A 22,580-nucleotide genomic window follows, 5' to 3' on the forward strand; every position below is an offset into this window, starting at 1 on the left:
AGCCAGGCTGGGAGGTGACCCCCACACGGGGTCTGCGGTGAAGTGGACTGGCAGCTCAGCAGCTCCCTCCTCGGCGAGCCCTCTGGAGCCAGTGGGATGAGGGTGCCGCAGCTCTCTGTTCCCCGGGAAGTTGGGGTACACCCCTGCTGAACCCCCCCCCCAGCCTTCCACAGTCACTGCCCCACAGGGAGGGACTCAGATTTGTTTGTTCACCTCCCTTAGTCCTGTCCAGATTTATGAAGCTTTTCATGTGCTGGACAGGGGACACAGTCTAGCAGCCTCTAGGGAACCAGAACTAGCCACTGGAACACCAAAGAGCAGCGAGAAGGAAGGATGTAAGGGAGGGACAGGCACCCTCCCCAAGGTGCCCCAGACCCCGCCCCTTCCAGTCTCCAAAGGGCGGGTTGGTGGTGGGTGAGGGCGGGGCTGGGACTGGGAGCCTCAGAGTCCAGCGCGGGCTGGTCTCGGCACAGAGCAGCACTCCTGCACGCACCGCTCCCTCGGACCCCAGCTCCCCAGCTTCCTAACCCCCCACACCTCCAGCCCCCAGATCCCCATCCATGCTCTCAGACCCCAGACTGCCAGCTCCACATTCACCCCCACACCCCCGCCCCGGCCCCCGGGTCTCTGTCCACTCCTCAGATCCACACCCCCAGGACCCCAGACCCCCAGATCCTCGTCTGTTCCCCAAGACTTCGAACCGCAGACCCCTCTCCACGTCCCCAAACCATCTCCTGGCCATGAGCTGCCTTGGGCTCTGGCTGCTCGGAGCACTGTGGCTGCAGGGTGAGTGCTAGGCGTGGGCTCTGGCCTGGTGAGAGGGAGCTGCGGTCCTGGCAGGGCCAGCCATCCGGCTTGCATGCGCACCATGCTCCGGGCTGGCCCCGGTGGGCACTGGGGATAGAGCCCCGGGAGGGCGGCAGGCCTGCCAAGGGAACTGAGGGAACACAGTGCCTGGGCTGTCCCCAGCTCCTAGTCAGGGTCGGGCTTGGGACAGAGCAGTTCCTCCTTGAGACTTGGGGTGATTGCCCACTCCTATTGGGACCTCTAACCTAGCAGGGAAGGGAGGGCTGAGGAGCAGTAGCCTGGAGCTGAGGGGGCCTTTCTAGTGGCATGGGGACCTGCCTCCTGCCTGGGGAGGATCTAATACGCTGCTGGCTCCACCCTGGCTCTCTGGACCTCTTGGGCTGGGGTCTGAGGTGTCCTGTGCTGGAGGTGGCCAAAAGAGTGACTGGGGGGTAGGCAGGGCTTGGCTGGCCCCCCCAGGGCCTCTCATTCCTAGAGGTTTGCAAGATAATGGCCACAGAGCCTCACCCACACCTTGAAAGAGGAGCCCAGGGTCTGCTGGTGGCTGACCTCTGGCACCCCAGCTCTGTCTGCTCTGTAGTCTGCTGTTGGACACGGGAGCTTCCAGAGGCCAGGGAGGCAGGCAGTCCCCCAGCTAGATGCAGTTACCAGGGCAGCTGAGATGGGGCTGCAGCTTCTTCCCACCCTACCCCCCAGGGCCTGTGTGTGTCCTTAGTCCCGGGGCAAGGGGAGGGGACAGTCTGGGAGCAGCCTGGTGAGCTCCTAGAAGGGCTAGCTCTGGGCAAGGTCTGCCTGACCCCACCTGGTGGGGGTCCTGTTCTCCTTTTAAAGTCAGTCTGGTTACCACACTCTCACCTGGGGAGGCGTCTCGCAGGGCAGGAGGGGGGCTTCCCTGCATGTCTGCTGAGCCCCTCTCTCCTGCAGTGGTCGCCCCCAGCACCCTCCTGCCCCACATAGAGCAGTACGAGGTGGTGTGGCCCCAGCGTCTGCCAGGACCTCGCATCCGCCGAGCCCTGCCCTCTGGCTTGGTGAGTCTTGACCAAAACTGGCCTGGTGGTGGAGGTGGTGGTGATGTGGTCTCATTTCTCCCTGGCCTCACTGAGTCCAATGGTTAATTGTTAAAGGATTGATCTTAGCTCCTATGTGTCCCAGCCGGTTGTAAGGGGGTCAGGGGGTCAGCCTCGGGGCTGAGAGCCAGGTGAGCCCCTGAGGGGGCTCAGTGCCCACCTGGGATGTCTCCAGCCAGGCTTGGCTTTTCTCCCCAGGGCCTCACCATTCTGCATCCTGCCTCTCCCTGTGGGCAGCCCCCCCTCTCTGGGCCACTCCCCAGTTTCACTCAGCAGTGATAAGTCAAATTCCTCTTTAGACTAAAGCAGGTGGGTGGCTCCCTGAGGCTTGTGCATTTGCAGTGACACACCTTTCTTGGAGTTTTGGGGCTTGGCTGGGATTCCCCAGAGCTGCCTGGGGTCATTCCTGGAACCCATGTGGTTATGTGCATTGAGTGTGTGTGTGTGTGTGTGTGTGTGTGTGTGTGTGTGTGTCCTAGTAGAGCCTCAGGCATCACTGATTCAACTTCCCTGTGCAGTGGGACACTCCTGCTTATCAGCAGGGCTGGCAGCCTCTTGGAGACTACTCTTGAGGTGGCTATGAGGATTTTACTTAACAGTGCCTAGACCAGGGGTCTCAAACTCGCGGCCCGCCGAACAATTTTGTGCAGCCCGCAAACTAATCCACGAAGTTCAAAATATTTTGGATAAAATTAAGTAAGCCTAGGGGCCTACTTGTATTTTTCATTTCTCTAGCATCCTAGCTAGCTATTAGCTTAGTTAACAGCAGTTGTGATGCGAACTACAGTTTCTGGTCGTTTTGTGACACTGAGTAAACTGCATGTACGATTGTGCTTGTTGTACTGATTTTTTTTTGTTTTCAACTGCAGTGAGAAAAGTGTTGCGTAACAGTTGCCTTTTGTAGACCTAGTGCGGCCCGCCGAACGGCTGTGATCTTGCTCTGCGGCTCACATGCTGAGTTGAGTTTGAGACCCCTGGCCTAGACCAACTGCCACCAGAGGAAAGACACAACCAACACACAAGTTAGTTGCAAGAATCACACAGGCAGTTTATTACTCACAGATCCTTTCTCGTGCCTGGGCACAGCTTAAGGGGGCCCCGTCGGCGTGCTCCTCTCGGCTGTCTTTGGTCAGAGCTCGGAGTGGCATTGAGGAGACAGTTCACGTTCAATGTGGGAGTCTGGGTGACTACCGCAGCAGGGGGCCCTTCAGCTTTAGTGCCTTTTCTGGTCTCTGCCCTCTAACAGGTTTCAGTCTACAGGTTGATCACCTCAAACCACCTTTTTGGGCAGGGGTCCCCAAACTACAGCCTGCGGGCCACATGCGGCCCCCTCAGGCCATTTATCCGGCCCCCACCGCACTTCCGGAAAGGGCACCTCTTTCATTGGTGGTCAGTGAAAGGAGCACATTGACCATCTCATTAGCCAAAAGCAAGCCCATAGTTCCCATTGAAATATTGGTCAGTTTGTTGATTTAAATTTACTCATTCTTTATTTTAAATATTGTATTTGTTCCCGTTTTGTTATTTACTTTAAAATAAGATATGTGCAATGTGCATAGGGATTTGTTTATAGTTTTTCTTTTATAGTCCAGCCCTCCAACGGTCTGAGGGACAGTGAACTGGCCCCCTGTGTAAAATGTTTGGGGACCCCTGTTTTGGGGAGTTCCTCACGGAATCCTTTTTATGTTAATCTACCGAAATGTCACATCAAGCTACTTTTTATCTATCTGTAACTTCACACACACACTAACTGGGCCCTGCGCAAAGGTGTAGTCTGCCTATCATATCTGTACACACTTATAGGGCGTAACCTTATTTACTTGCCTCAATAGTTTTTAATATTATATCCTAATTTATTTCTATATATCTTCTATATTTTTATATGTTTCTATATATTTAATTACTATAACATTGTGTTACTGTAACAGTGTGAATGGATGTGTCTGCGTGTGTATTGGGGGACAGCCCTGTCCTGACCTCAGTGTCTGGTGTCCAGAAGAACCCTGGGCCCCCGGATCCTCACTATATCCTGAGGGCAAGGTGCATCCTGTCCATGATAAGAGTCAGGGAGTAGTGGGGCCTTCACTGGGGGGAGGGCACCTGGGACTGGAAGGGCCACCGACTCCTACTTCCTTTGCTGCCTGTCAGACTACATTCCTCCTCCCCTTGCTTCCTGGGGAAGGGGTGTCCTCGTCATTATCTTCATATGGGCAGATGAAGAAACTGAGGACTGATGCTGAGCTACCCCCAGGGCCCTCTGAGAGGCTTTTGGGCTGAGGGTCCTGGCCTTGGTTTGCTTGGTCAGCTGAGCTCCATCCCAGGTTTGAGGTGGGCACTGCCTGGAACAGGGCCCCTTATCCTGGACCCCTCCTGTTTTCCTGGCTCAGGGCCTGTACCCAGAGAGTGTGAGTTACGTCCTCGGTGCCCGAGGCCAGACCTTCACCTTACACCTTCGGAAGAACAGGTGAGCAGGGGCTTTGGCCTGCCCCTGACACACCAGTGTCCTGGGCATCCAGTCCCCTGGCAGCTTCTTCTCCACGGGGGAGGCGGGTGCCACAGCTGTTCTTTTCTAGGGACCTGATGGGCTCAGGCTACACAGAGACGTACACAGCCACCAATGGCTCCCAGGTGACCGAGCAGCTGCAGAGGCAGGTAGGCCCCAGATGGCCCTCTCTCAGGGGTCGGGGGGGCTCTGGGAGCAGGCCCTGCAGAGCCTCATTCCTGCCTCCCACAGGACCACTGCTTGTACCAGGGCCACGTGGAGGGGCACCCGCTCTCTGCCGCCAGCCTCAGCACCTGTGACGGCCTCAGGTAGGTGCTCCAGACCTGGGCAAGGCTGGTCAGAATGGCAGGACCCCAGCACAACCCTCACCGTCCAGAGAAGTGAACTGAGGCTGAGAGGAGAGAGGCCATATTCGGAGACGCCTTTCTGCACCTGGGTGTCTGTCTTACAGGTTACAGGTTCCCAACCTGCAAGGCTTCCAGGGGGCCTAGACACTGTCCCCAGAGCGTCGCAGAGCACAGGAGAGCAGAGCAGGGGCCTCCTGTCCTCCCAGGCTATGTCCTTGTCTGGGCAGCATGCAGAGGGTGGGGCACTGATTTGGAGCCACCTGCTCCACTCTGCCCACAGGGGCTTCTTCCGGGCAGGCTCGGCCGTCCACCTGATTGAGCCCCTGGATGGCAGTGAGGAGGGACAGCACGCACTCTACAAAGCACAGCACCTGCGGCAGAAGATCGGGACCTGCGGGGTCAGCAACACCAGCCTGGAGAGTATCCTGGGCCCACGGACCTTGGCCGCCTTCAGGCCCCGGGTGAGGGTGCCCTGCCAGCCTCATCCCTGTCCACGCGGCCTGTGTACCCTGCAGACTTTCTGTGTGCTCAGCAAAGTGGGGGTACAGCCTGCAGTCCATGGCCAGTCAGCCTGGCTCTGCCCAGAAGCTGCGGAGATGGATCCTTAGTCTGGGCCTCCCAACGCTGAGTAGGAGCCCCCTGGGATGGTCAGTATAGAGACTGGGCCAAGGTCAGGAAGGCTGCAGCTGGGGCCACTGACCAGGTTCTCATTGCTGTTTTGCAGAACTCGCCAGTGTCCCAGAAGACCCGCTATGTGGAGCTGTACGTGGTCGCGGACAGCGCAGAGGTGCATGGGCGGGGGGGGGGGGGGGGGGGGCAGGGGGGGGGCGGGGAGGGGATGGGCAGGCCAGAGGGGGCAGGCTGCTGACTGGGGGTGTGCTGTCATCCAGTTCCGGAAGCTGGGGAGCAGAGAGGCTGTGCGCAGGCGGGTGCTGGAGGTGGTGAACCACGTGGACAAGGTGGGGCCCGTTTTCACCCCAGGGACCTCCCAGGGGCCCCTCCCCGAGCAGGGGCCTCCCAGACCAGACTAGGTGTCACCCCGCCTGACAAACCCTGGTTTTCGAGGTGGAGGGGGCACGTAGAGGGGGGTGTGAGGTGGCAGAGCCATCAGCAGGCAAGGAGGCAGCTCGGCCCCGTCCCACCCAGCAGACAGGCCTCTGCTGCTCAGGCCTGGCCCGCTCTAGGGTAGGCACCTGGCCTCGCTGTCCCGGAGCCAGACCCAAGCCCTCCTGTCTTCCTGCAGCTCTATCAGGAACTCAAGTTCCGTGTGATCCTGGTGGGCCTGGAGATCTGGAACCACGAGGACAAGATTCAGGTCAGCCCCCAGGCCAGCACCACGCTGGAGCACTTCCTGACCTGGAGGGTGCGGAATCTCGTGGGGCGGCACCCTCACGACAACGCTCAGCTTATCACGTGAGTGGGCCTCAGGGGACGGCGGAGAGAACAGCCACCGCCGGGAAGGGCTGTGGGGCCAAGGGGGGCCCTCAGGAGCGCGGCTGTTCCTGGGAGTCTGTCCACCTACAGACACTGCTCTGGCTTCCAGCGGGGTCGACTTCAGTGGAATTACTGTGGGACTGGCCAAGGTGTCCGCCATGTGCTCCCTGGACTCGGGGGCTGTGAACCAGGTGAGGGTCCAGCCCTGGTGGGGAGCCAGGCTTGGAGCTTGAGTAGGAACGCATGCGGGGGCACTCAGGGTTCAAGTCCGCCTGCTGGCCCCCAAGCTGTCCCCATGGACACCTGACCAACTGCCTCTTGGGGGTGCGTGTGTGATGCTTTATGTTTTAAGAAGCATTAGCAGGAAGTGGCGCCTGCTTTGCTTGGGGCAGCAGGGCTGGCAGGAGGGTGACCGGGCCAAGTGGGCGGCACCAGCTAGCATGGCCTGTCACTGTAGGACCACAGCAGTAACCCCATCGGCGTGGCTTGCACCATGGCCCACGAGATGGGGCACAACCTGGGCATGGACCACGATGAGGACGTGCCGGGCTGCTTCTGTCCTGCGCCACATGACGGTGGTGGCTGCATCATGGCAGCCAGCATTGGGTGAGGCCCATCCCAGTGCGGCGTGACTGAGGGTGCCCGCAGAGTGGGGTGTCCTGGGGGGCAGGTGGCCTGCCCACTGCCTGCCCCTCTGAGAGACGCCCCTCCTTGCAGCTCCCCATTCCCCAGGTTGTTCAGCCACTGCAGCCAGGCCGACCTGGAGACGTTCGTTGGGAAGCCCCGTATAACCTGCCTGGCAAACACTCCAGACCCCAACCGCCTGGTGGGCGGCCCCGTGTGCGGGAACGGGTTTGTAGAGCGTGGGGAGCAGTGTGACTGCGGTCAGCCCCAGGTACAGGTCCCAACGCCGCCACACTCTGCCCTGCACCAGCCCCGGGTCTCCATCCCAAAGGTTAGGACATCCACTCCTGACCCAGCAGGTGACCTGTGTGCCCAGATGCACAATCAGAACCTGCCCTCTGACACCCACAGGGACCCGTGGGAAGGCCCCAGCTCAACTGAGGGTGGTTGTGCAGGGAGGTGGGGCCCCAGGGCCACTCTGGAGCCCAGTGCACAGACCCTTAGCATTGACCCACCCCCAGGACTGTCAGAACCACTGCTGCAATGCCACCACCTGCCAGCTGGCCGAAGGGGTCGAGTGTGCCCATGGCACCTGCTGCCATGAGTGCAGGGTGAGCTTGGGGCCCTGGGCACCCTCCTGCCCCCAGTCCAGCTGGGCTCATGGTCAGCGGGTGGGAAGAGGCCCCAGGAATGGCAGTGACAAAGCAGCAGACGTGGGCCTTTTTGGGGCCTGCTGTTCCATGTGAGTGAGCTTCGCTCTGCTGGGCCAGGTGCTGCCAGCTGGCACACTGTGCCGCCGCCAGAAGGATGCTTGTGACCTCGAGGAGTACTGTGATGGCCAGCAGCCAGCCTGCCCGGAGGACGTCTATCAGGAGAACGGCACCCCCTGCCATGGGGGCTACTGCTATGACGGGGCCTGCCCCACCCTGGCCCAGAGGTGCCAGGACTTGTGGGGGGCAGGTGAGATGAGTGGCGGGTGACCCACAGGCCTGAAGAGAGGCTTCGGGTCCCAAGCCAGGAGGCTGACCTGCTCCTGGCCTACAGGCTCACAGGCTGCCGTGGAGAAATGCCATAGCTACAGCGTCACACTAGACTGCAGGAGCCGCTTCCTCTCTGGTTCTGATGGGGGTTCTGACAGGTGAGCATCCGGCCAAGCCCAACACCCCTGACTCCAGGGATGTCCCCATGGGGGAGGAGGGTCGTCCAAGAAAGTCCTCTGCACAGAGGAGTAGCGGCCTGAGCCAGGGGTCTGCAGGGGTCCACCCTGCCTTCTAGGGTCCCCAGGCCTGACCATGCTGCCCTCATGGAAGGTAGGGTGGGTCACTGTGCCCAGGGGTGTGGATGCCCCATCAGTGGACCCCATGGCACATCCAAGGGCGCTGGTGCTCCCTGGGCTCCCCGATCACACAGCATGCACAGAGCAAGAGATGCAGGAGAGCTGGCACCATGGCGCGTCCCTCTGTCCACAGGGACAAGTGCGGTGTCCTGTTCTGTGAGGGTGGACAGAAGCCTCCGGAGCGGAAGTCCTGCACCATCACTTCCCACTCGGCGTCCTGCCAGGCTCTTCTCCTGGATGGTGGCTCTGGGTACGAGCAAGTGCTCGAAGGCACCAAGTGTGGCGATGAGAGGGTGAGTGACCAGACACAAACCTGGGCGTGCCCCTGCGGAAGTCAGGCCACTGGACCCCCAGCTCCCAGACGTGTGTCCACACGTGAGCTCACATGGTCCAAAGCAGGGTAGTGGCAGCAGGAGGGCTGTGTGGATAGACCCCTGTCCACAGACACTCAGCACACAGGAGGCACCTGGAGAGCCTGCTTTCGGTTAACGTGGTTTGAAGACCATTCTGTCTGCAAGTTCACCGGGACGGTGGGGCTGGGGCTGGTCCTCTGTGGCCCTGGTGGCAGTGGTGGTCTGGCCAGCCAGCAGATGGGCTACAGATGAGGCAGTCCTGGCTGTGGTGGCCATTGCCTGTGCCCTTGAAGCTCACCTGCAGGTTTTGGGTCAGCTTTGGCTACTGGGGCAGAATGGAGGGAACCGGGGTTGAGACAGGCTCTGCCCCATGAGACCCTCCTGCCCTCTAGGTTTGCAGGAAAGGACAGTGTCAGAGCCTCCAAGTTTATGGATCCAGAAACTGCTCTGCCAAGTGCAATGGCCGTGGGGTACGTGAACCTTTGGGTGAAGGGGGTGTGTGAGCTGTGCCCTGGGTGAGGCCCGGTGGACAGAGGGAGGAGACCAGGAGCTGGTGCAGGAGGTCACGGTGCTGTGGACGTGTGGCGGGGGCTGCCTGCTCGGAGACGGGAGAGTGTGCTCAGCTCGTAGCGTTGTGTCTGTGATGTAGGGACGAGGGGACGTCGGCCCCCAAGAGCTTGAAGCAGGGGCTGGAGCACCCTCCTGAGCCTCCAGGCGAGGGTGGCTGCCGTGCCCTTGCTCTGCTTAGAAAGTCCTCTGGTGTTGGTGGCCTGGTGAGGGGCTGCTCCGTCAGCATGTGTGATAGCCCTGGACACCTGGACGCAGAAGCCAGGCCCATGGATGAGCCCCGCCTGTCCGTCAGTAGGGGTCATGGCAGACCCCTTGACAGGCCTAGGCTGGGCCTGGTGATGCCTGTGTGAGCACTGGGTGCTGCAGCCCAGGGACGGTCTAGGGGCCCATTCCTGACGCCTGGCTGTCCCCCAGGTATGCAACCACAAGAGGCAGTGCCACTGCAACCCGGGCTGGGCCCCACCCCACTGCACAGAGCAGGTGGCCGACATGCGCACAGGTAGGGTCCAACTGCCCCTGGGGCCTTCACACTGCACAGCCTGGCAGGGTCCAGCAGGACCACCTGGGCAGTGAGGAGGAAGTCATGTGTCCCCATTGGGACATCATTAAAGATTCAGACTTGTAGTCCTGGGCATCCTCACTGCATAGGGGCTCGTGATTCTATTCAGTCCCATAGGAGAAGGGTCCTCAGATGGACACTCCCTGCAGGAGTGGGGCCCCAGAAAGGCCCCTGGCCACCCTCCCAGCCCTCACTACCCCATTGACACCTGGCCTCTTGTGCCCCACAGCCTCCGGGAGCCTCCCGACAGGGGTGCTGGTGCCTGTGCTGCTCCTGGTGGCTCTGGCACTGATCCTGGCAGGCGTGGTCATCTACTGCAAGGCTGGAAGCCGCTTCCGAAAGAGGTGAGGGTGCCCTGGGGTTGCAAAACGTCAGTATCTGCAATGAGCATGTCCTCCCCTTGCACTATTGGGAAACAGCCTCACTGCTGCTAGAGGAAGAGAACTTGCGGCCTCGGGCCTCTGACTGGGGTGGGGACAGGTGATGAGTTTTGGTGACAGGTTGTTGATGTGGTGAGCCCAGAGGGAGGACCTTGTCCCCCACGTACACCTGACCTTGATAGGTGTCAGCACTCAGAATGTCATGGACTTAGAGACGCTGCCCACACCACCCACTTGCCAGCCACTGCCCTGTGAGGACCTCTACCCTGTGCCAACCACAGCACAAGACACATGAGGCTGCCTCTCCTTTTCAAATGGCTGTGATTGGCACACAATGTGGGGGTGGGGGTGGGGGTGGGGGTGGGCACTGCAGCTATGAGGTCCTCTGGGCTGGATCCTGAGGCCAGGATGCACTGACCCATCTTCCTTTCTCAGCAGGAATGTGGCACCCAAGACAGCCATGGGGCTCTCCAACCCTGTGTTCCATGAGGGAGGCAGCAGGGTAGCAAAGGGCACGGCTCCGGCCCCCACTGTGGGCCCCCCACAACCGGTCCCTGCTGTGCATATCATCCACCCTGGCCATCCCCCCAGGCCTACGGCTTCCGCAGTGACCTCTAAACGGCCACCCCCTGCTGTAAGCACCTCCTGGCTCCCCAGGCCACCTCACCCTTGCAGCCAGGGTGCTCCACCAGGGCCCTGAGCAGCACCACCTTCACCCTGTTCAGAGGCAGGAAGGGAGCTTTAGGATGTGGGAGGACCCATATGAGCTGGTGACAGAATTGGAACTTGAATCTGAGCCTTGAGGCCTCTGCAAGATATGAGGACAGTTCTGAGGTCCAGATCGCTGTGCTGCAACCCAGCACTTAGCGTCCACACAGCTAAGGAAAGGAAATGTGCAGGTCACATACAGGCTCTGGGCTTGGCCCATGCACACACCTAGAGCTTCAGTCTCCCTCTGGGAGGGGCAGAAGTGCCGGGTCCTGAGCTGGGGGGCCGTGGAGGGACAGCTCCTGGAGGTGCCACTTTGCGTGATCCAGGCTCACGGCCCTGTTCCCTGCAGCCTCTGGCCACTACGTCTAGCCCACCCTTCCCGGTTCCTGTGTACACCCAGCAGGCCCCAGCCCAGGTGAGTGGCAATGGGAGCCCACACCCAGGCCATCCAGTGGTGAAAATTCGGTTCTGGGAGGTGGAGGGTTCAGAGGCTGGATTTGATAGGCTGGGAACCCCAAACTTTCAGAAGGCTGTTCACCCGGGCCCAGGGAGGACGGTAACCCAGGGGTCTGGGCTCCTGACTGTTCCTCCTCCCTCCAGCTCAGACCTGCTCCTCCCACCAAACCCCTACCAGAGCTGAAGCCCAGACAGGTGAGCAGTCCTGGCCACTCGGCCACTCAGAAGACTTCCTTGGCTGTGCCTGTGTCCTTTCTCTTGGGCTGGACCCCCAACCTCCCCCACAACCAAACACCACAGGAGGAGGTGGGGTGCTCCATGCTGGCCTGACCAGCTTTGGGCTTACCCCAGAGTGCTTTCTGCAGGCCACAAGGCCTGGCTCTGTTGGGCCCCTCATTGCTGGGGCCTGCTCAGGGCCCACCTCGGCCCTGGACCAGCACAGCTTCCAGCAAGCAGCTACCTCAGCTGCTCTGGCAAACTGGGGCGGCAGAAAGAGCCCGGCTTTCTCAACTAGTGGCTGCCCTCCTGGGGCAGGCTCTGCCCACCAGGCATCCTGTGGAGACTCCTGGCGTCCACCTGTCACCAGTGATATTGACTCATGCGAGGCTTCTTGGAGAAACTTTGCCAGATGTGACTCCTATTACTTTTTTAAAGGATATTTTTAAAGGCAAGGCAGGCAGGGAGAGCTTTGACATTTATTTATTTTTAAATTTAATACGTAAAGATTTTATTCCTTGATTTTTTTACAGGGGTTGGGAACAAGAAGTAGTTGCTTTACTCTAGCTTTTCATTGGTTGCTTGTTGTATGTGCCTTGACCCGGCAAGCCCAGGGTTTCCAACCAGTGACCTCAGTGTCCCAAGTCAGTACTCTATCCACTGCGCCACCACAGGCGAGGCTAATCCTATTGCTTTTTATACTGGCCCACATGGATTGCCCTGCAATAACGTTTTACTGTGGTGCTTGCTTAATAGACATTCTCTATTGCTTTCCTTTTTACCTTTTTATTTAGAACTAATTTGAGACTTACAGAAAGTTGCAGAAATGGTCTTAAGAAGGGTTTTGACAAGCCAGATTGGGGGCAGGGAGATTTCTGGCCCAGGAAGAGGTCTTAGCCAGGAAGAGGCTCTGAGGAGCCTGGCTGCTCATTAGGTTTCCTTTGGGTTATCGAAAACTATAAATTCTGGGCCTCACCTAGGTGTCCTGGGTGCTGAGGTATACAGCCAGGGCTGACCATGGCTGGGCTAGGCCTGGTCAGTCTTCCACCTCCATCCCGAACCCCCTGCTGGGAAGGCTGAAATGAGAAGAAATGCCAATTTTAAGTTGTTAATATTTGGTTTTGAACTTTCAAGACCCACATTCTGGCAGTTTAAAAGCTTTTCATTGGTCAAGTTGGGGTGGTGTGGGGGCCTTGGGCTACCACATCTCACTGGTTTGGGTTTCGTTCTATAGGTGGCCACGGGTGGAGGGAGGGTGTTGGGTGGGATTTTTCTGTGGAGAGCTCAGCAGAGAAGCCCACGGGCTGATCTGGGGCAGAGCAGACACCTGGGAAGACAGTGCTCTGCCCTGGCTGGGACAGTTATATGGCATCCACTGTCACTGTGTCTGCTGCTTCCTAGGTGGTCAAGCCAACCTGTGCACCCCCGATGCCACCAGTCAAGCCCAGGGCTAGAGGAACAAACCCTGGACCCACTGAGGTGAGCCCCTCACCAGAGCAGTGTCCACTTGCAGTAGGAGTGGAGCGAGCTCTCTTCCTACAGCCAGCTGACTGGGGCACTGCCCCGAGGGTTACATTGTCAGCTGAAAGAAGAACTGTTAGCTGGAGGTTTATTCTAACCTCTGCTTTATCATCTGCCAGAGGACTTTGCAGGAATTGCTGCCTCTACTGGCTGTTAGTTTGTCTTCAGCTACTAGTCTAAATATGAAAGTCTGTCCTATATAAAGTGTCAGCTGTGAGCACTGCGGCTGTCACTGTTAGTATTGTGTGCACATAGGGCCATCTTATTGTTGGATGAACCAAGAATCTAAATTTTAAGATGTGTAAAAATGTAAAAGGAAATAAGATTCAGTTGTCCTTTTATAGCAAGTGGTTTTATCCTTTCATTTTTCCTTCTTCAAGGGAGTTGTTGGCCCAAAGGTTGCTCTGAAACCCCCTGTCCAGAGGAGGTGATGGGCCAGAGCTCACAGCGCCCTGGGCATCTGTGCACCTGTCTGCAAGTTGTCTGTTGTTTATGTTGAAAAAGCCCTGTGCCAGCCTCTGCCCAAGCCCTCGGTGTCCCTCTGGCTGGATCCACTGTGAGAAGTTCCAGCAAAAGAGTCACCTCCCTGTGGCCAAGGTCATGTTTCAGCATCCCAGGTCACAAGGACTTCTTGGTCAATCGCCGGAGCCTGCTTCCCCGATATTTCAGGAAAAACCTGTTTTTACGACTAAGTTATTGATCGACTTCTAAGTGCGGGAAGATTTTTATTGGATGGAATTTGGCAAAAGCCAAACAATGTGGAATTCAATTTGTGAGGTTTAAGGGTCCAATGCTTGTTAAAATAAAATGTCCACTGGAAAGGACGGCAGCTTTTCACTTCCTTTGCTCTCGGACTTCATCATAAGCCCCCTGAACTGAGCAGTCCGCGTGCACTGACGCGGAGAACAGCGGGCAGAACCCCCTGCCCCTGCCCAGCGGTGGCACTCAACCCGCACGGCCTCAATGTCCGTCCCCCGGCTCCTCCCGGTTACGGCCCAACAACCCAACCCCTTCCTGCGCCGTCTCCCGGCTACGGTCCTGCAGCCCGCCCCTTCCGGTGCTGTCTCCCGGCAACGGCACTGTTACCCGCCCCTTCCGGCGCCGTCTCCTGGCAACGCCCTAACCATCAGCGATGCTAGGCTCCGTCAGTCCGAAAGCCCCTGCCCCGCCGCTGTCGCCTGACTCGCTCCGCCGCCTCTACTCCTGGCAGGACGGGCTCCAGCTCAGCCGCCCCAAGCGCCACCTGGCCCGGGACTTCAGTGAGGCCGGGAGCGGCCCGAGGCGGACAGGGGTGTGGCCGGCCAGACGCGATGGCTGTGCAAGGACCGATGTCTCGCGAAGGGTCCCAGCTCCTGGGCTCCCAGCAAAGCGTCCAAGTCCCCCGAGCAGGGCATGAGGGGCGCCCCGGAAGGAGGGAGGAAGATGGGAGCACACTGCTTGACCAGGCGGTGGCGCAGTGGATAGAGCGTCGGACTGGGATGCGGAGGACCCAGGTTCTAGACCCCGGGGTCGCCAGCTTGAGCGCAGGCTCATCTGGTTTGAGTAAAGCTCACCAGCTTGGATCCAAGGTTGCTGGCTTGAGCAAGGGGTTACTTGGTCTGCGCAAGGCACATATGAGAAAGCAATCAATGAACAACTAAGGTGTTGCAACGAAAAACTGATGATTGATGCTTCTCATCTCTCTCCGTTCCTGTCTGTCTGTCCCTGTCTATCCCTCTCTCTGATTGTCTCTGTAAAAAAAAAAAAAAAAAATGGGGGCACTGACGCCCCAGGAGGAGGAAGGTGGCGGCGGAGAGAGCCGCGTTGTGCATTAAGCTTCGTCACTCAGCGATTCCCTCCTCGTATTCCTGGGGTTCCCTCCCTCTAGACCAGATGGCCCCCACGATCGGCTTCTGCCCCCGGGCCCGGGCTCCGCTCTCTCCTCATCCACCTTGGGAAGGAAATAGAGGTTCCTTGCTCAGTGGCCAGGCTCACCTTGTGCTCCCCTCGCCCCCACACCCAGTGATGCTGGCGGAGATCGTGAAGCATTTCCACCCCCGGCTTGTGGACCTGCACAACTATGTGCCCACCTGCAACACGGACCAGAAGCTCAGCAACTGGAGCGTTCTCAACAGGCAGGCTCTCTGCCTCCCTCCTTTTCTTCCTCACTCCCCAAAGGGAGCTACCCCCTCTATAGCTACTTTGGGTAGGCAGCCTCACACCTGGTCTCCAGCTCAAGTTCTCAGGCTGCTTCCTTGCTATAGGCTTCCCTGACACCATCACTGTCCCTGTTCCTGTCCATCAGAATGTCACTATCAACCTGAAGACAACACTGGTCAGCTTGAGGCCCACTCATGAGGCTAGCAGTCCTGCCCCGTGATGGTGTGCAGCCCATGCTGACCACCCTTCTCAGTTGCTCAGCAATAATTCTGGGTGTGGGGCTCTGGTCCAGGCAGTGGATGACCTCTGCCTTCATCATGGGGCTGAGTCTGGAGGGAAAACGAATGATGTGTCAGTTGTGATGAGTGCTATGGAGGATGAGGCAGCATTCCTGAGTAAGTGACAGAACAGTGAAGTGGGGTGACCTGTGGGTGTGCAGGGGCTGCAGTGGGGAGCGGGGTGCAGAGTGCCTGTGGTGAGCCGAGAGGTCGCAGCTGCTTGTGGAGGGCACTTGGAGCTGCTGAGGGTCCCTGGAGACCATGCTGAGGACCCCACTCCTAGCCCGGGTCTGAGAAGCTCTGCTCTGCAGGGTTGAAGCCTTACTTCAGAGGCTGTGAGGGGAGGTTTAGGCAGGGGCGGCAGCTGCAGTGGTGGTGAGAACTCAGATTCTGGGCACTGGTGGTGAAGCAGCAGGACTTCCTCAGAGCAAAGGGCGGCTCAGGCAGGAAGGTGACGTCTACTGTGCAGTGTCCCTGAGACACACATCAGGGAGATGGTGACCCAGGCTGGAATCGTCAGGCCTGACTGAACAGGACTCTAACAGGGTTGCTGGGAGTGCGATGGCCACCAGGTGCAGGGCAAGCAGGAGCCCTGTCCCAGCCTCCCCTCCAAGGAGCACCAGGGTGCAGTGTTCTGAGGGCTGTTCCCTCAAACCCGCTTCCTTTACAGGAAAGTCTTCCACAAGCTGCGTTTCTGTATCTCAGAGGCGGATATCCGAAAGGTGGTGGCCAACACGCCCGGGGCCATCGAACCCATCTTGTGTACGTTGTGGAAAAAGATGGGGGATGCCTGACCTGTGGTGGTGCAGTGGATGGGGTGTCGACCTGGAAATGCTGAGGTCACCGGTTCGAAACCCTGGGCTTACCTGGTCAGGGCACATATGGGAGTTGATGCTTCCAGCTCCTCCCCCCTTCTCTCTCTCTCTCTCTGTCTCTCTCTCTCTCCCTCTCTCTGTCTTCTCTAAAAATGGATAAATAAAATAAAAATAAAATTTTTTAAAAAAGAAAAAAATGGGGGACGATGCTGCCCACAAGGACCCACCCAGAGCCGCTGTCGATGTGAGTGCAATCACGTGTACTGCCCTTGAACCCACTGTCTGTCATGTTTGGATAGGTCTCATGATCTGCCATGAGAGAGTAAAGCTAAGATGTATGTGGTGATGAAGCCCCTGGTCCCCCGGCCGCCTGGGACCCTGAAAACTCACTTGTCACAGTGCTCCTTCCCAGACTGGTGCAAGCCCCACCCCCTCCGCCCACACCTCCCCTCCATGACTGAGAAATGCAGGGAGGAATGTTGACTGCTGGGTCAGGTGTGAGCCCTGGCTGGGCCACATCTCACTGTCCAACCTCTGAAATCTTTGCAGGACCCAGGAGTCTCCAGTGCTGATGTGGATGGACTGTGGGTGGGGCTCGCAGCCACCACCCAATCTGGTAGTATCTAAACTCCCTGATGTGGGAAACGGCCCCTGTCTGGGGCTGCACCAGAGAGATAGGCATGTGGTACCCTCAAGTTCACACACCTGCAAGGGAGCGCAGGTGTGCTCAGAAGACATAGGGCCCCTTGGGGCTGGCGAGCCTCCAGGAGGGCAGCTCCTTGCTCCGAGGGGCCCAAGAGGGTGCCCTGACTCCATTGCCTCCTGGGCCCCAGCATCCCGCTTGGGAGCCCAAGGCTTCTGTCCAGGGGCCACACGGCCTGGCTGTTGTTCAATGGACACATCTCCAAACAGAAGCTGTTTGGAGGCATCCAGGCTGCACCTCGTGATGGCATTAGGTCGGGCCATACCCACATAGCACGGTCTGTCTGGGCTCTGCCCCCTCTGTGTGCTGTCTCCTCTCTGAGACGGGACCTGAGCCATGTCTGCTTATCTCACAGGCCTGCCGAGTTCCCAGTACCCTCTGGTGTGAAGACCCTTCGGATGGGACACTGTGTGTGCAGAGGGTTCTTCTTGAACCCTCTCATTTCACCCCAGCCATCCTTTCCTGCTGGCTGCCAGGTGAAGGGCCAAGTGTTTGCCTTTCAGGTGGAGCCCAGGCAGTGGGCCCTGGTGGCACCCGGGGCCTGGGGTGCAGCAGCTGCTAGAGGAAAAGGAGCAGGCACTGGATGTTCTGCAGGAGACGGTCAAGGTACGGGACCAGGGTGCCTCTCTGTGCCCACACTCCCCTGGGAAGCAGAGGGCCTGGCTTTAGGCATTGTGGGAAGGTGCTGCCTTCTATGCTGTGCAGCTCAGACCCCGTGTGGGGAGTATGGCGTTAAGTGAGGCAGGCGGGGTCTCTGACAAGGGAGAACCCACATTTAGTTTGTTTGGAGGTTCTAGCAGGGGAGCGCAGCTACTCGTATACCCTTGACCAAAGAACGGCCCTCTCCTCTAGTGGGGAAGGTCGTCCTCTTCGACCGAGCACGCAGCTTCGGGAGGGATGCACATGGAGTGGTGAGGGAGGAAGGGGACACCCGCCTAGCCAGCCAGATCAGCCGAATCAACCCTGGCAATCAACGGAGTGACAGATGTCGCAGCCGGATTGCCCTCACATCCTTTAGTTTGATCATTTAGAAAATAATTCATCTGTGGGCCCTGGCCAGTTGGCTCAGCGGTAGAGCATCGGCCTGGTGTGCGGGGGACCCGGGTTCGATTCCCGGCCAGGGCACATAGGTGAAGCGCTCATTTGCTTCTCCACCCCCCCCCTTCCTCTCTGTCTCTCTCTTCCCCTCCCGCAGCCGAGGCTCCATTGGAGCAAGGATGGCCCGGGTGCTGGGGATGGCTCCTTGGCCTCTGCCCCAGGCACTAGAGTGTCTCTGGTCGCGGCAGAGCGATGCCCCAGAGGGGCAGAGCGTCGCCCCTGGTGGGCGTGCCGGGTGGATCCCGGTCCGGTGCATGCGGGAGTCTGTCTGACTGTCTCTCCCCATTTCCAGCTTCAGAAAAATACAAAAAAAAAAAAAAGAAAATAATTCATCTGTGGACTATTCCAAAGACACCAGAAGCACAGAGAAGAGTATGGTACTTCTCTCCAAGAACACACCAGCCGGCCTCCCTAGTTACCAAACTCCAGGGCCCATGTTCTGGGGGCTACAGACAGTCACAGATGTCACCACCCAGATGGGCTGGACAACAGACCCAGGGCTGTAGGGGCCAAGGCAGAGAGCAGAAGATAGTGCCCAGGGCACACTCCTGGTTCTCTTGTGCACACTTGGTTCTGAGGGTACGTGCCTGACACTCTGCTCCTTCACCAAGAGTCTACAGGGGTCCTGAGTTCAGATAGTGCTCAGGTTCCTGGCTGCCAGAGAAGGGTGACCTTGTGGGAGCACAGGCTGCAGCTTCTGGCCTGAGACAGTGGGGGAGGGGAGGTGTGCAGGCCACACCAGTCAGCTCAGCCGAAGAGGTCAGTAGGAATTGTGATGACAGAGCAGTTCATGGGTAGGTGCCGTGGTCTTGATGAGCTGTCTTCTTGAGAAAGCAGGAAAGTGATGTCACCGTATGGTTTGCCTTTGCTGAGGGAGGGCAGAGAGGAAGTGATGTGACATGCCTCAGTGAGGTCTGTCATAACCCCTTGTGCCATGTGCTAACAGAGTGGATTATAACTGTTTCACTAACCCAGAAGGAAAGCTGCTGTACCTGCCTTTTAGTGATTGTCGCTGGTGTGGCCATTTCAGGTGCTGTGACAGAGGCCCGGGGGTCGTTGAGGCAGCAGTCAAGGGCCTGGCGTGTGTGTGGGGTGCAAGGTGGGCGTCTGCACAGTGGACAGCCCAAGGCTTGTTGCTGGAGAGGGCACTGGGGAGGGGTGTGGACAGGATACAAGTGGTGTGGACAGGCACTTGCTGGCCCCTGCTGCCCAGGGCTCACAGGGATCTGTGTGCTGAGACACTGACTCCCGGCCTTGGGCGCCTGGAGCAGCCTGTCCTCAGCTGCAGTGTGGGCTGCCATGCTGTTGACTTCACTTTGGTCATGGTGTTGGGGCCGATGAGCTTTTTCAGATCCCCCTTTCACTTCTCTGGCCTGTGGGCATGTGGTAGGTCTGTGCATCCAGGAAGGGAGGCCGTGACATCACCATGCCTGGTGGAGGAGGCTAGGGCAGGTCTTCAGTCTTCATGAAAACATTTGTCTGAGAAAACTAGATCAATTGGCAGACTTTTTAAATTGATTTTATTGGGGCCCTGGCTGGTTGGCCAGTGGTAGAGTGTCGGCCTGGCGTGCGGAAGTCCCGGGTTCGATTCCCGACCAGGGCACACAGGAGGCCCAACTGTGGCAGGTGGACGGGGCATCCAGGTGTGAAGTCGTTCAGAGATGTGTGTTTCACTGAAGGTTTTGCAGATGAAGGTGGTCAGGCTGGAGCATCTGGTGGAGCTGAAGGACCGCGGATTAGGGAGCTGACCAGACGCAGGGATGAGCCGCAGTGACAGAGAGGCCGCAGAGACCTAATCAACCAGACCCTGATCTTGAACCCATGTGGACCTCTCCCAGGCCAGGGTTCTTCCTGATGTGGCCACACACTGTCCAGCAGGCTGAGGGACATCTTGTACAAAGGGCCCGGGGTTGGGGGGAATCAGAGTGCAGAGTTCACGAGCGTAAAGGCCAGAGCGCTCAGGACTGCACAAAGGCTCCTGTCTTTGTCATCTGAGCTCTGCCCACTCCCAACCAGCTTGGCAGTGAAGACTTGGGTCTGGTTGCCGTGAGCCTTGAGGGGTCTTGTTGTCATTGTCTCTGTCTGGCTGGCAGCATCCTGTGTCCGCTGACCTGAAGTCCTGTGAGTAAACCTGCCCATGGGAAGTTGTGTCCCCTGGTGATCCACTCTGCCTGAGGGGCTGTGAAGAGTAGGTAGAATGCAGCAGGCTTGCTGGCCGTCCTCACTGAGTGCTTCTAATTGCCTCACTGTACTCCCTTGACATGGACAGGTCACTCCGCTTTACTCTGGGGTTTTGAGGGTCAGGGTGGAGCTAGACCTGCAGGACAGACCCCTCCAAGTCCACATGGTATCCCTGCTGCCTGGAGAGGAGCTTGTCCTGGGCCCTACCTGGAGGGTGGGCAGGAAAGTGCCAGGTAAGCAGCCCCTGACCCCTGGGATAGGGGCTTCAGGCAGTGCGTTGGTGTGCCCTGGATGCTGCCAGACCCTGGAGGTTGGCTGGAGGGAGGGCAGGGGCTTCTCTGTCTTGGCATCTAGGCTTCCCTGCTGCTCCTACACCCAGAGTGGGGTCTGGGGGCCACCGCTGGCCTGGTTCTGTTTGTGGCTTCCACTGCCCTACTGCCCAGCCCCCATGCTCCTGGGCTGAGATCCACCCCGACCCCCTGCATGGTCGTAGGAAGCAGTGTCGACTCAGAACCGCAAGCTCCGTCAGAGCCTCTGAGTTTCAGGCTGAGTCACAGCCCATGTGCTCCTTGAATCACAGCAGCCCCTGCACCCACAGCACCGGTCGGAGCTGCATGGCTCCCAGGACTGAGTGCCAGGCCCTCGGTGAGACGATTGGAGGCAGATGTTCTGCTTGCCTAGCCATGAGACTCAGGTCAGAAAGGCTCCCATGGGCCTCAGTGGGATGGACCTGGTCTCAGTGAGGGGGTGGGTACAGGACTTGGTGGGGTCCAGACCCTGCTGACTGGGGATCTGGGTCACCAGCAGCACCCGCTGGCCCCTGACTCAGGAACTGGAGGATCTACCCAGCCCGGCCACTGTCACCTCTCCACTTCAGCCCAAACCTGTGAGGTCCCTGCTGCCTGAGTGAGGACAGGGAGCGGCCCCAGTGTGAGGGCACCAGCACAGGGGCAGGGGAGCAGTGGGGCTCCACAGCTTACAGCTCAGTGTCTTAGCAGCTGGGGGAGGGGCAGGAAATAGCTTGGGGTGCCTGTCCCGAAGCTGAGTCAGGAGCTGAGTCAGGACAGGCCCAGGCAGCTTCAGACCCCAGACCTGGCTGCCTGCCTAGGGGAGCCCAAGAGCCAGGAGGTGGAAGGAGTGGCTTGTACCTTCCTGCAGTCTCCATGGTAGCTCGGGGTGCTGCTGCGCTCTGCTCCAGGGCCCAGACATGCACGGACACACAGGCACATGCATGTAGAAGCAGGAGGGCTCACAGGCTGAGCAGAGGCCATTGTATGTGTGCTTGTGTGCTCTCCAGGGGTGAACTGAGACAGGGCACGGAGTGCCCGGTGGCTGCTGGGAGTGGGGGCGTTGCCTGAGCAGGGCCCCTGGGGAAGACTCCCACGTCCCCTCCTCCATCCAGCAGGGGCAGCCCGCTGGGCCCCCAGGCCAGGTTTGGGGCCGGAGCCGATGGTGTGCCCTGGGAGCAGGTGCAGAGCACGAGGCTCCTGGAGGCCAGGGACGGGCAGCACTGCACCGTCGCCCTGCTCCACACCAGCTTCCGGGGGCTCAGCCCGAGCCTGGGTTGGCAGCCCACCAGGAGGGGGCATTGAGTCTGGGCCCAGGCCGGTTGCTCAGGAGACGTCCCGTTTTGGCAGTCTTCTGAGAAGCCCGACTCCCCTGTGAAGAAGCAACTGTGAAATAGGCACCGTGTTTATAGTCACGTGTCAAGTCACTGGCCAGCGCCCTTTCTCACGTCACCCTAGAAAGAACCTGGTCTCGAGGGCAAACTTAGTGCACAATCAGGAAGCAGGCCTGTCCTGTTCACAGGGGGCTGGCATCACCCGGGCTGGCACCACCCGGTCAGGCTTTGGTTCAGTGTTGAATCTGTGTAGAGGCAGAGACGTGCCCGGGCCTCGGAGGGGGTGGCAGTGAGGGCCGAGCCCTGTTATTCCAGTGGTTTTCAACATTTTTGCCCTGGGAGACCAGCGAAAATAGAATTATTTTGAGGATCACTAAGGCAGAAATCACCCCAAACATAAGCAAATCCTGCTAAGACCACTGGGTCTATAATCTTCATACATCAGGGTGGTTAACTCATTCAAGGACTGGCACAGAATTTCTGGTGGTCCAGCCCACAAACTGACAGTTGAAAACCATTGCTCTAGTCTAGGTGATGTAGGTACCACGGAAAAGGCTAGAACGGAATGAGTGTTCACAAAAGTGACCCACAGTGACAAAACCTTTGTCCCTGTGTCCAAAGGTGAACGCAGCACAAACGTGAGGGTGCCTCGGTCTGAGTGTAGAGCTGTGAGTAGTCTACCTGCTGGACAGTCCCCGCCTCCTGCAGCACCGGGGCCCCTGGTAGGGAAGGAAGTCCACTGGGCAGGCCCTGAGCAACGTGAGTCTCAGACCCATGCAGCTGCTGCCCACAGGCTCAGACTCACCCCTCCCCTTTTAGAGATTCGGGTCACTGACTCCCACTTCCTCCTGCTGTAAACCC

At 58.7% G+C, this 22,580-nt stretch overlaps 1 protein-coding gene and 1 pseudogene across 2 annotated transcripts; both read left to right on the forward strand.

Annotated features, from left to right (window-relative positions):
• Nucleotides 1-456: 456 nt before the first annotated feature.
• On the forward strand, nt 457-13,708 carry ADAM8 (ADAM metallopeptidase domain 8). Of its 2 annotated transcripts, none has more exons than XM_066355338.1 (24): nt 457-786; nt 1,732-1,835; nt 4,262-4,338; nt 4,448-4,526; nt 4,609-4,685; nt 5,005-5,185; nt 5,449-5,511; nt 5,615-5,683; nt 5,968-6,137; nt 6,268-6,349; nt 6,616-6,764; nt 6,876-7,053; nt 7,304-7,393; nt 7,553-7,742; nt 7,827-7,920; nt 8,252-8,411; nt 8,864-8,941; nt 9,456-9,540; nt 9,830-9,944; nt 10,416-10,614; nt 11,041-11,106; nt 11,292-11,342; nt 12,765-12,842; nt 13,265-13,708. In XM_066355338.1, exons 1-24 carry the CDS (start codon nt 561-563, stop codon nt 13,313-13,315), a joined length of 2,712 nt encoding a protein of 903 aa, XP_066211435.1. In that variant the 5' UTR covers nt 457-560; the 3' UTR covers nt 13,316-13,708. The 2 variants fall into 2 exon arrangements, with proteins under 2 accessions (XP_066211435.1, XP_066211436.1); XM_066355339.1 differs by having other exon boundaries at nt 458-786; nt 10,419-10,614.
• Nucleotides 13,709-14,016: 308 nt separating this feature from the next.
• LOC136384908 (sperm flagellar protein 1-like) lies at nt 14,017-19,691 on the forward strand (annotated as a pseudogene).
• Nucleotides 19,692-22,580: the final 2,889 nt, after the last annotated feature.

Source organism: Saccopteryx leptura, chromosome 13 (assembly GCF_036850995.1).
Source record: "Saccopteryx leptura isolate mSacLep1 chromosome 13, mSacLep1_pri_phased_curated, whole genome shotgun sequence".
NCBI classification, from domain to species: domain Eukaryota; kingdom Metazoa; phylum Chordata; class Mammalia; order Chiroptera; family Emballonuridae; genus Saccopteryx; species Saccopteryx leptura.

Coding starts and splice junctions, on each gene's coding strand:
- ADAM8 (XM_066355338.1), top strand. CDS start 561: ATGCTCTCAGACCCCAGACTGCCAGCTCCACATTCACCCCCACACCCC. Junction 5,684..5,967: donor TGGTGAACCACGTGGACAAG/GTGGGGCCCGTT, acceptor GTCTTCCTGCAG/CTCTATCAGGAACTCAAGTT. Junction 12,843..13,264: donor CAAACCCTGGACCCACTGAG/GTGAGCCCCTCA, acceptor TCCTTCTTCAAG/GGAGTTGTTGGCCCAAAGGT.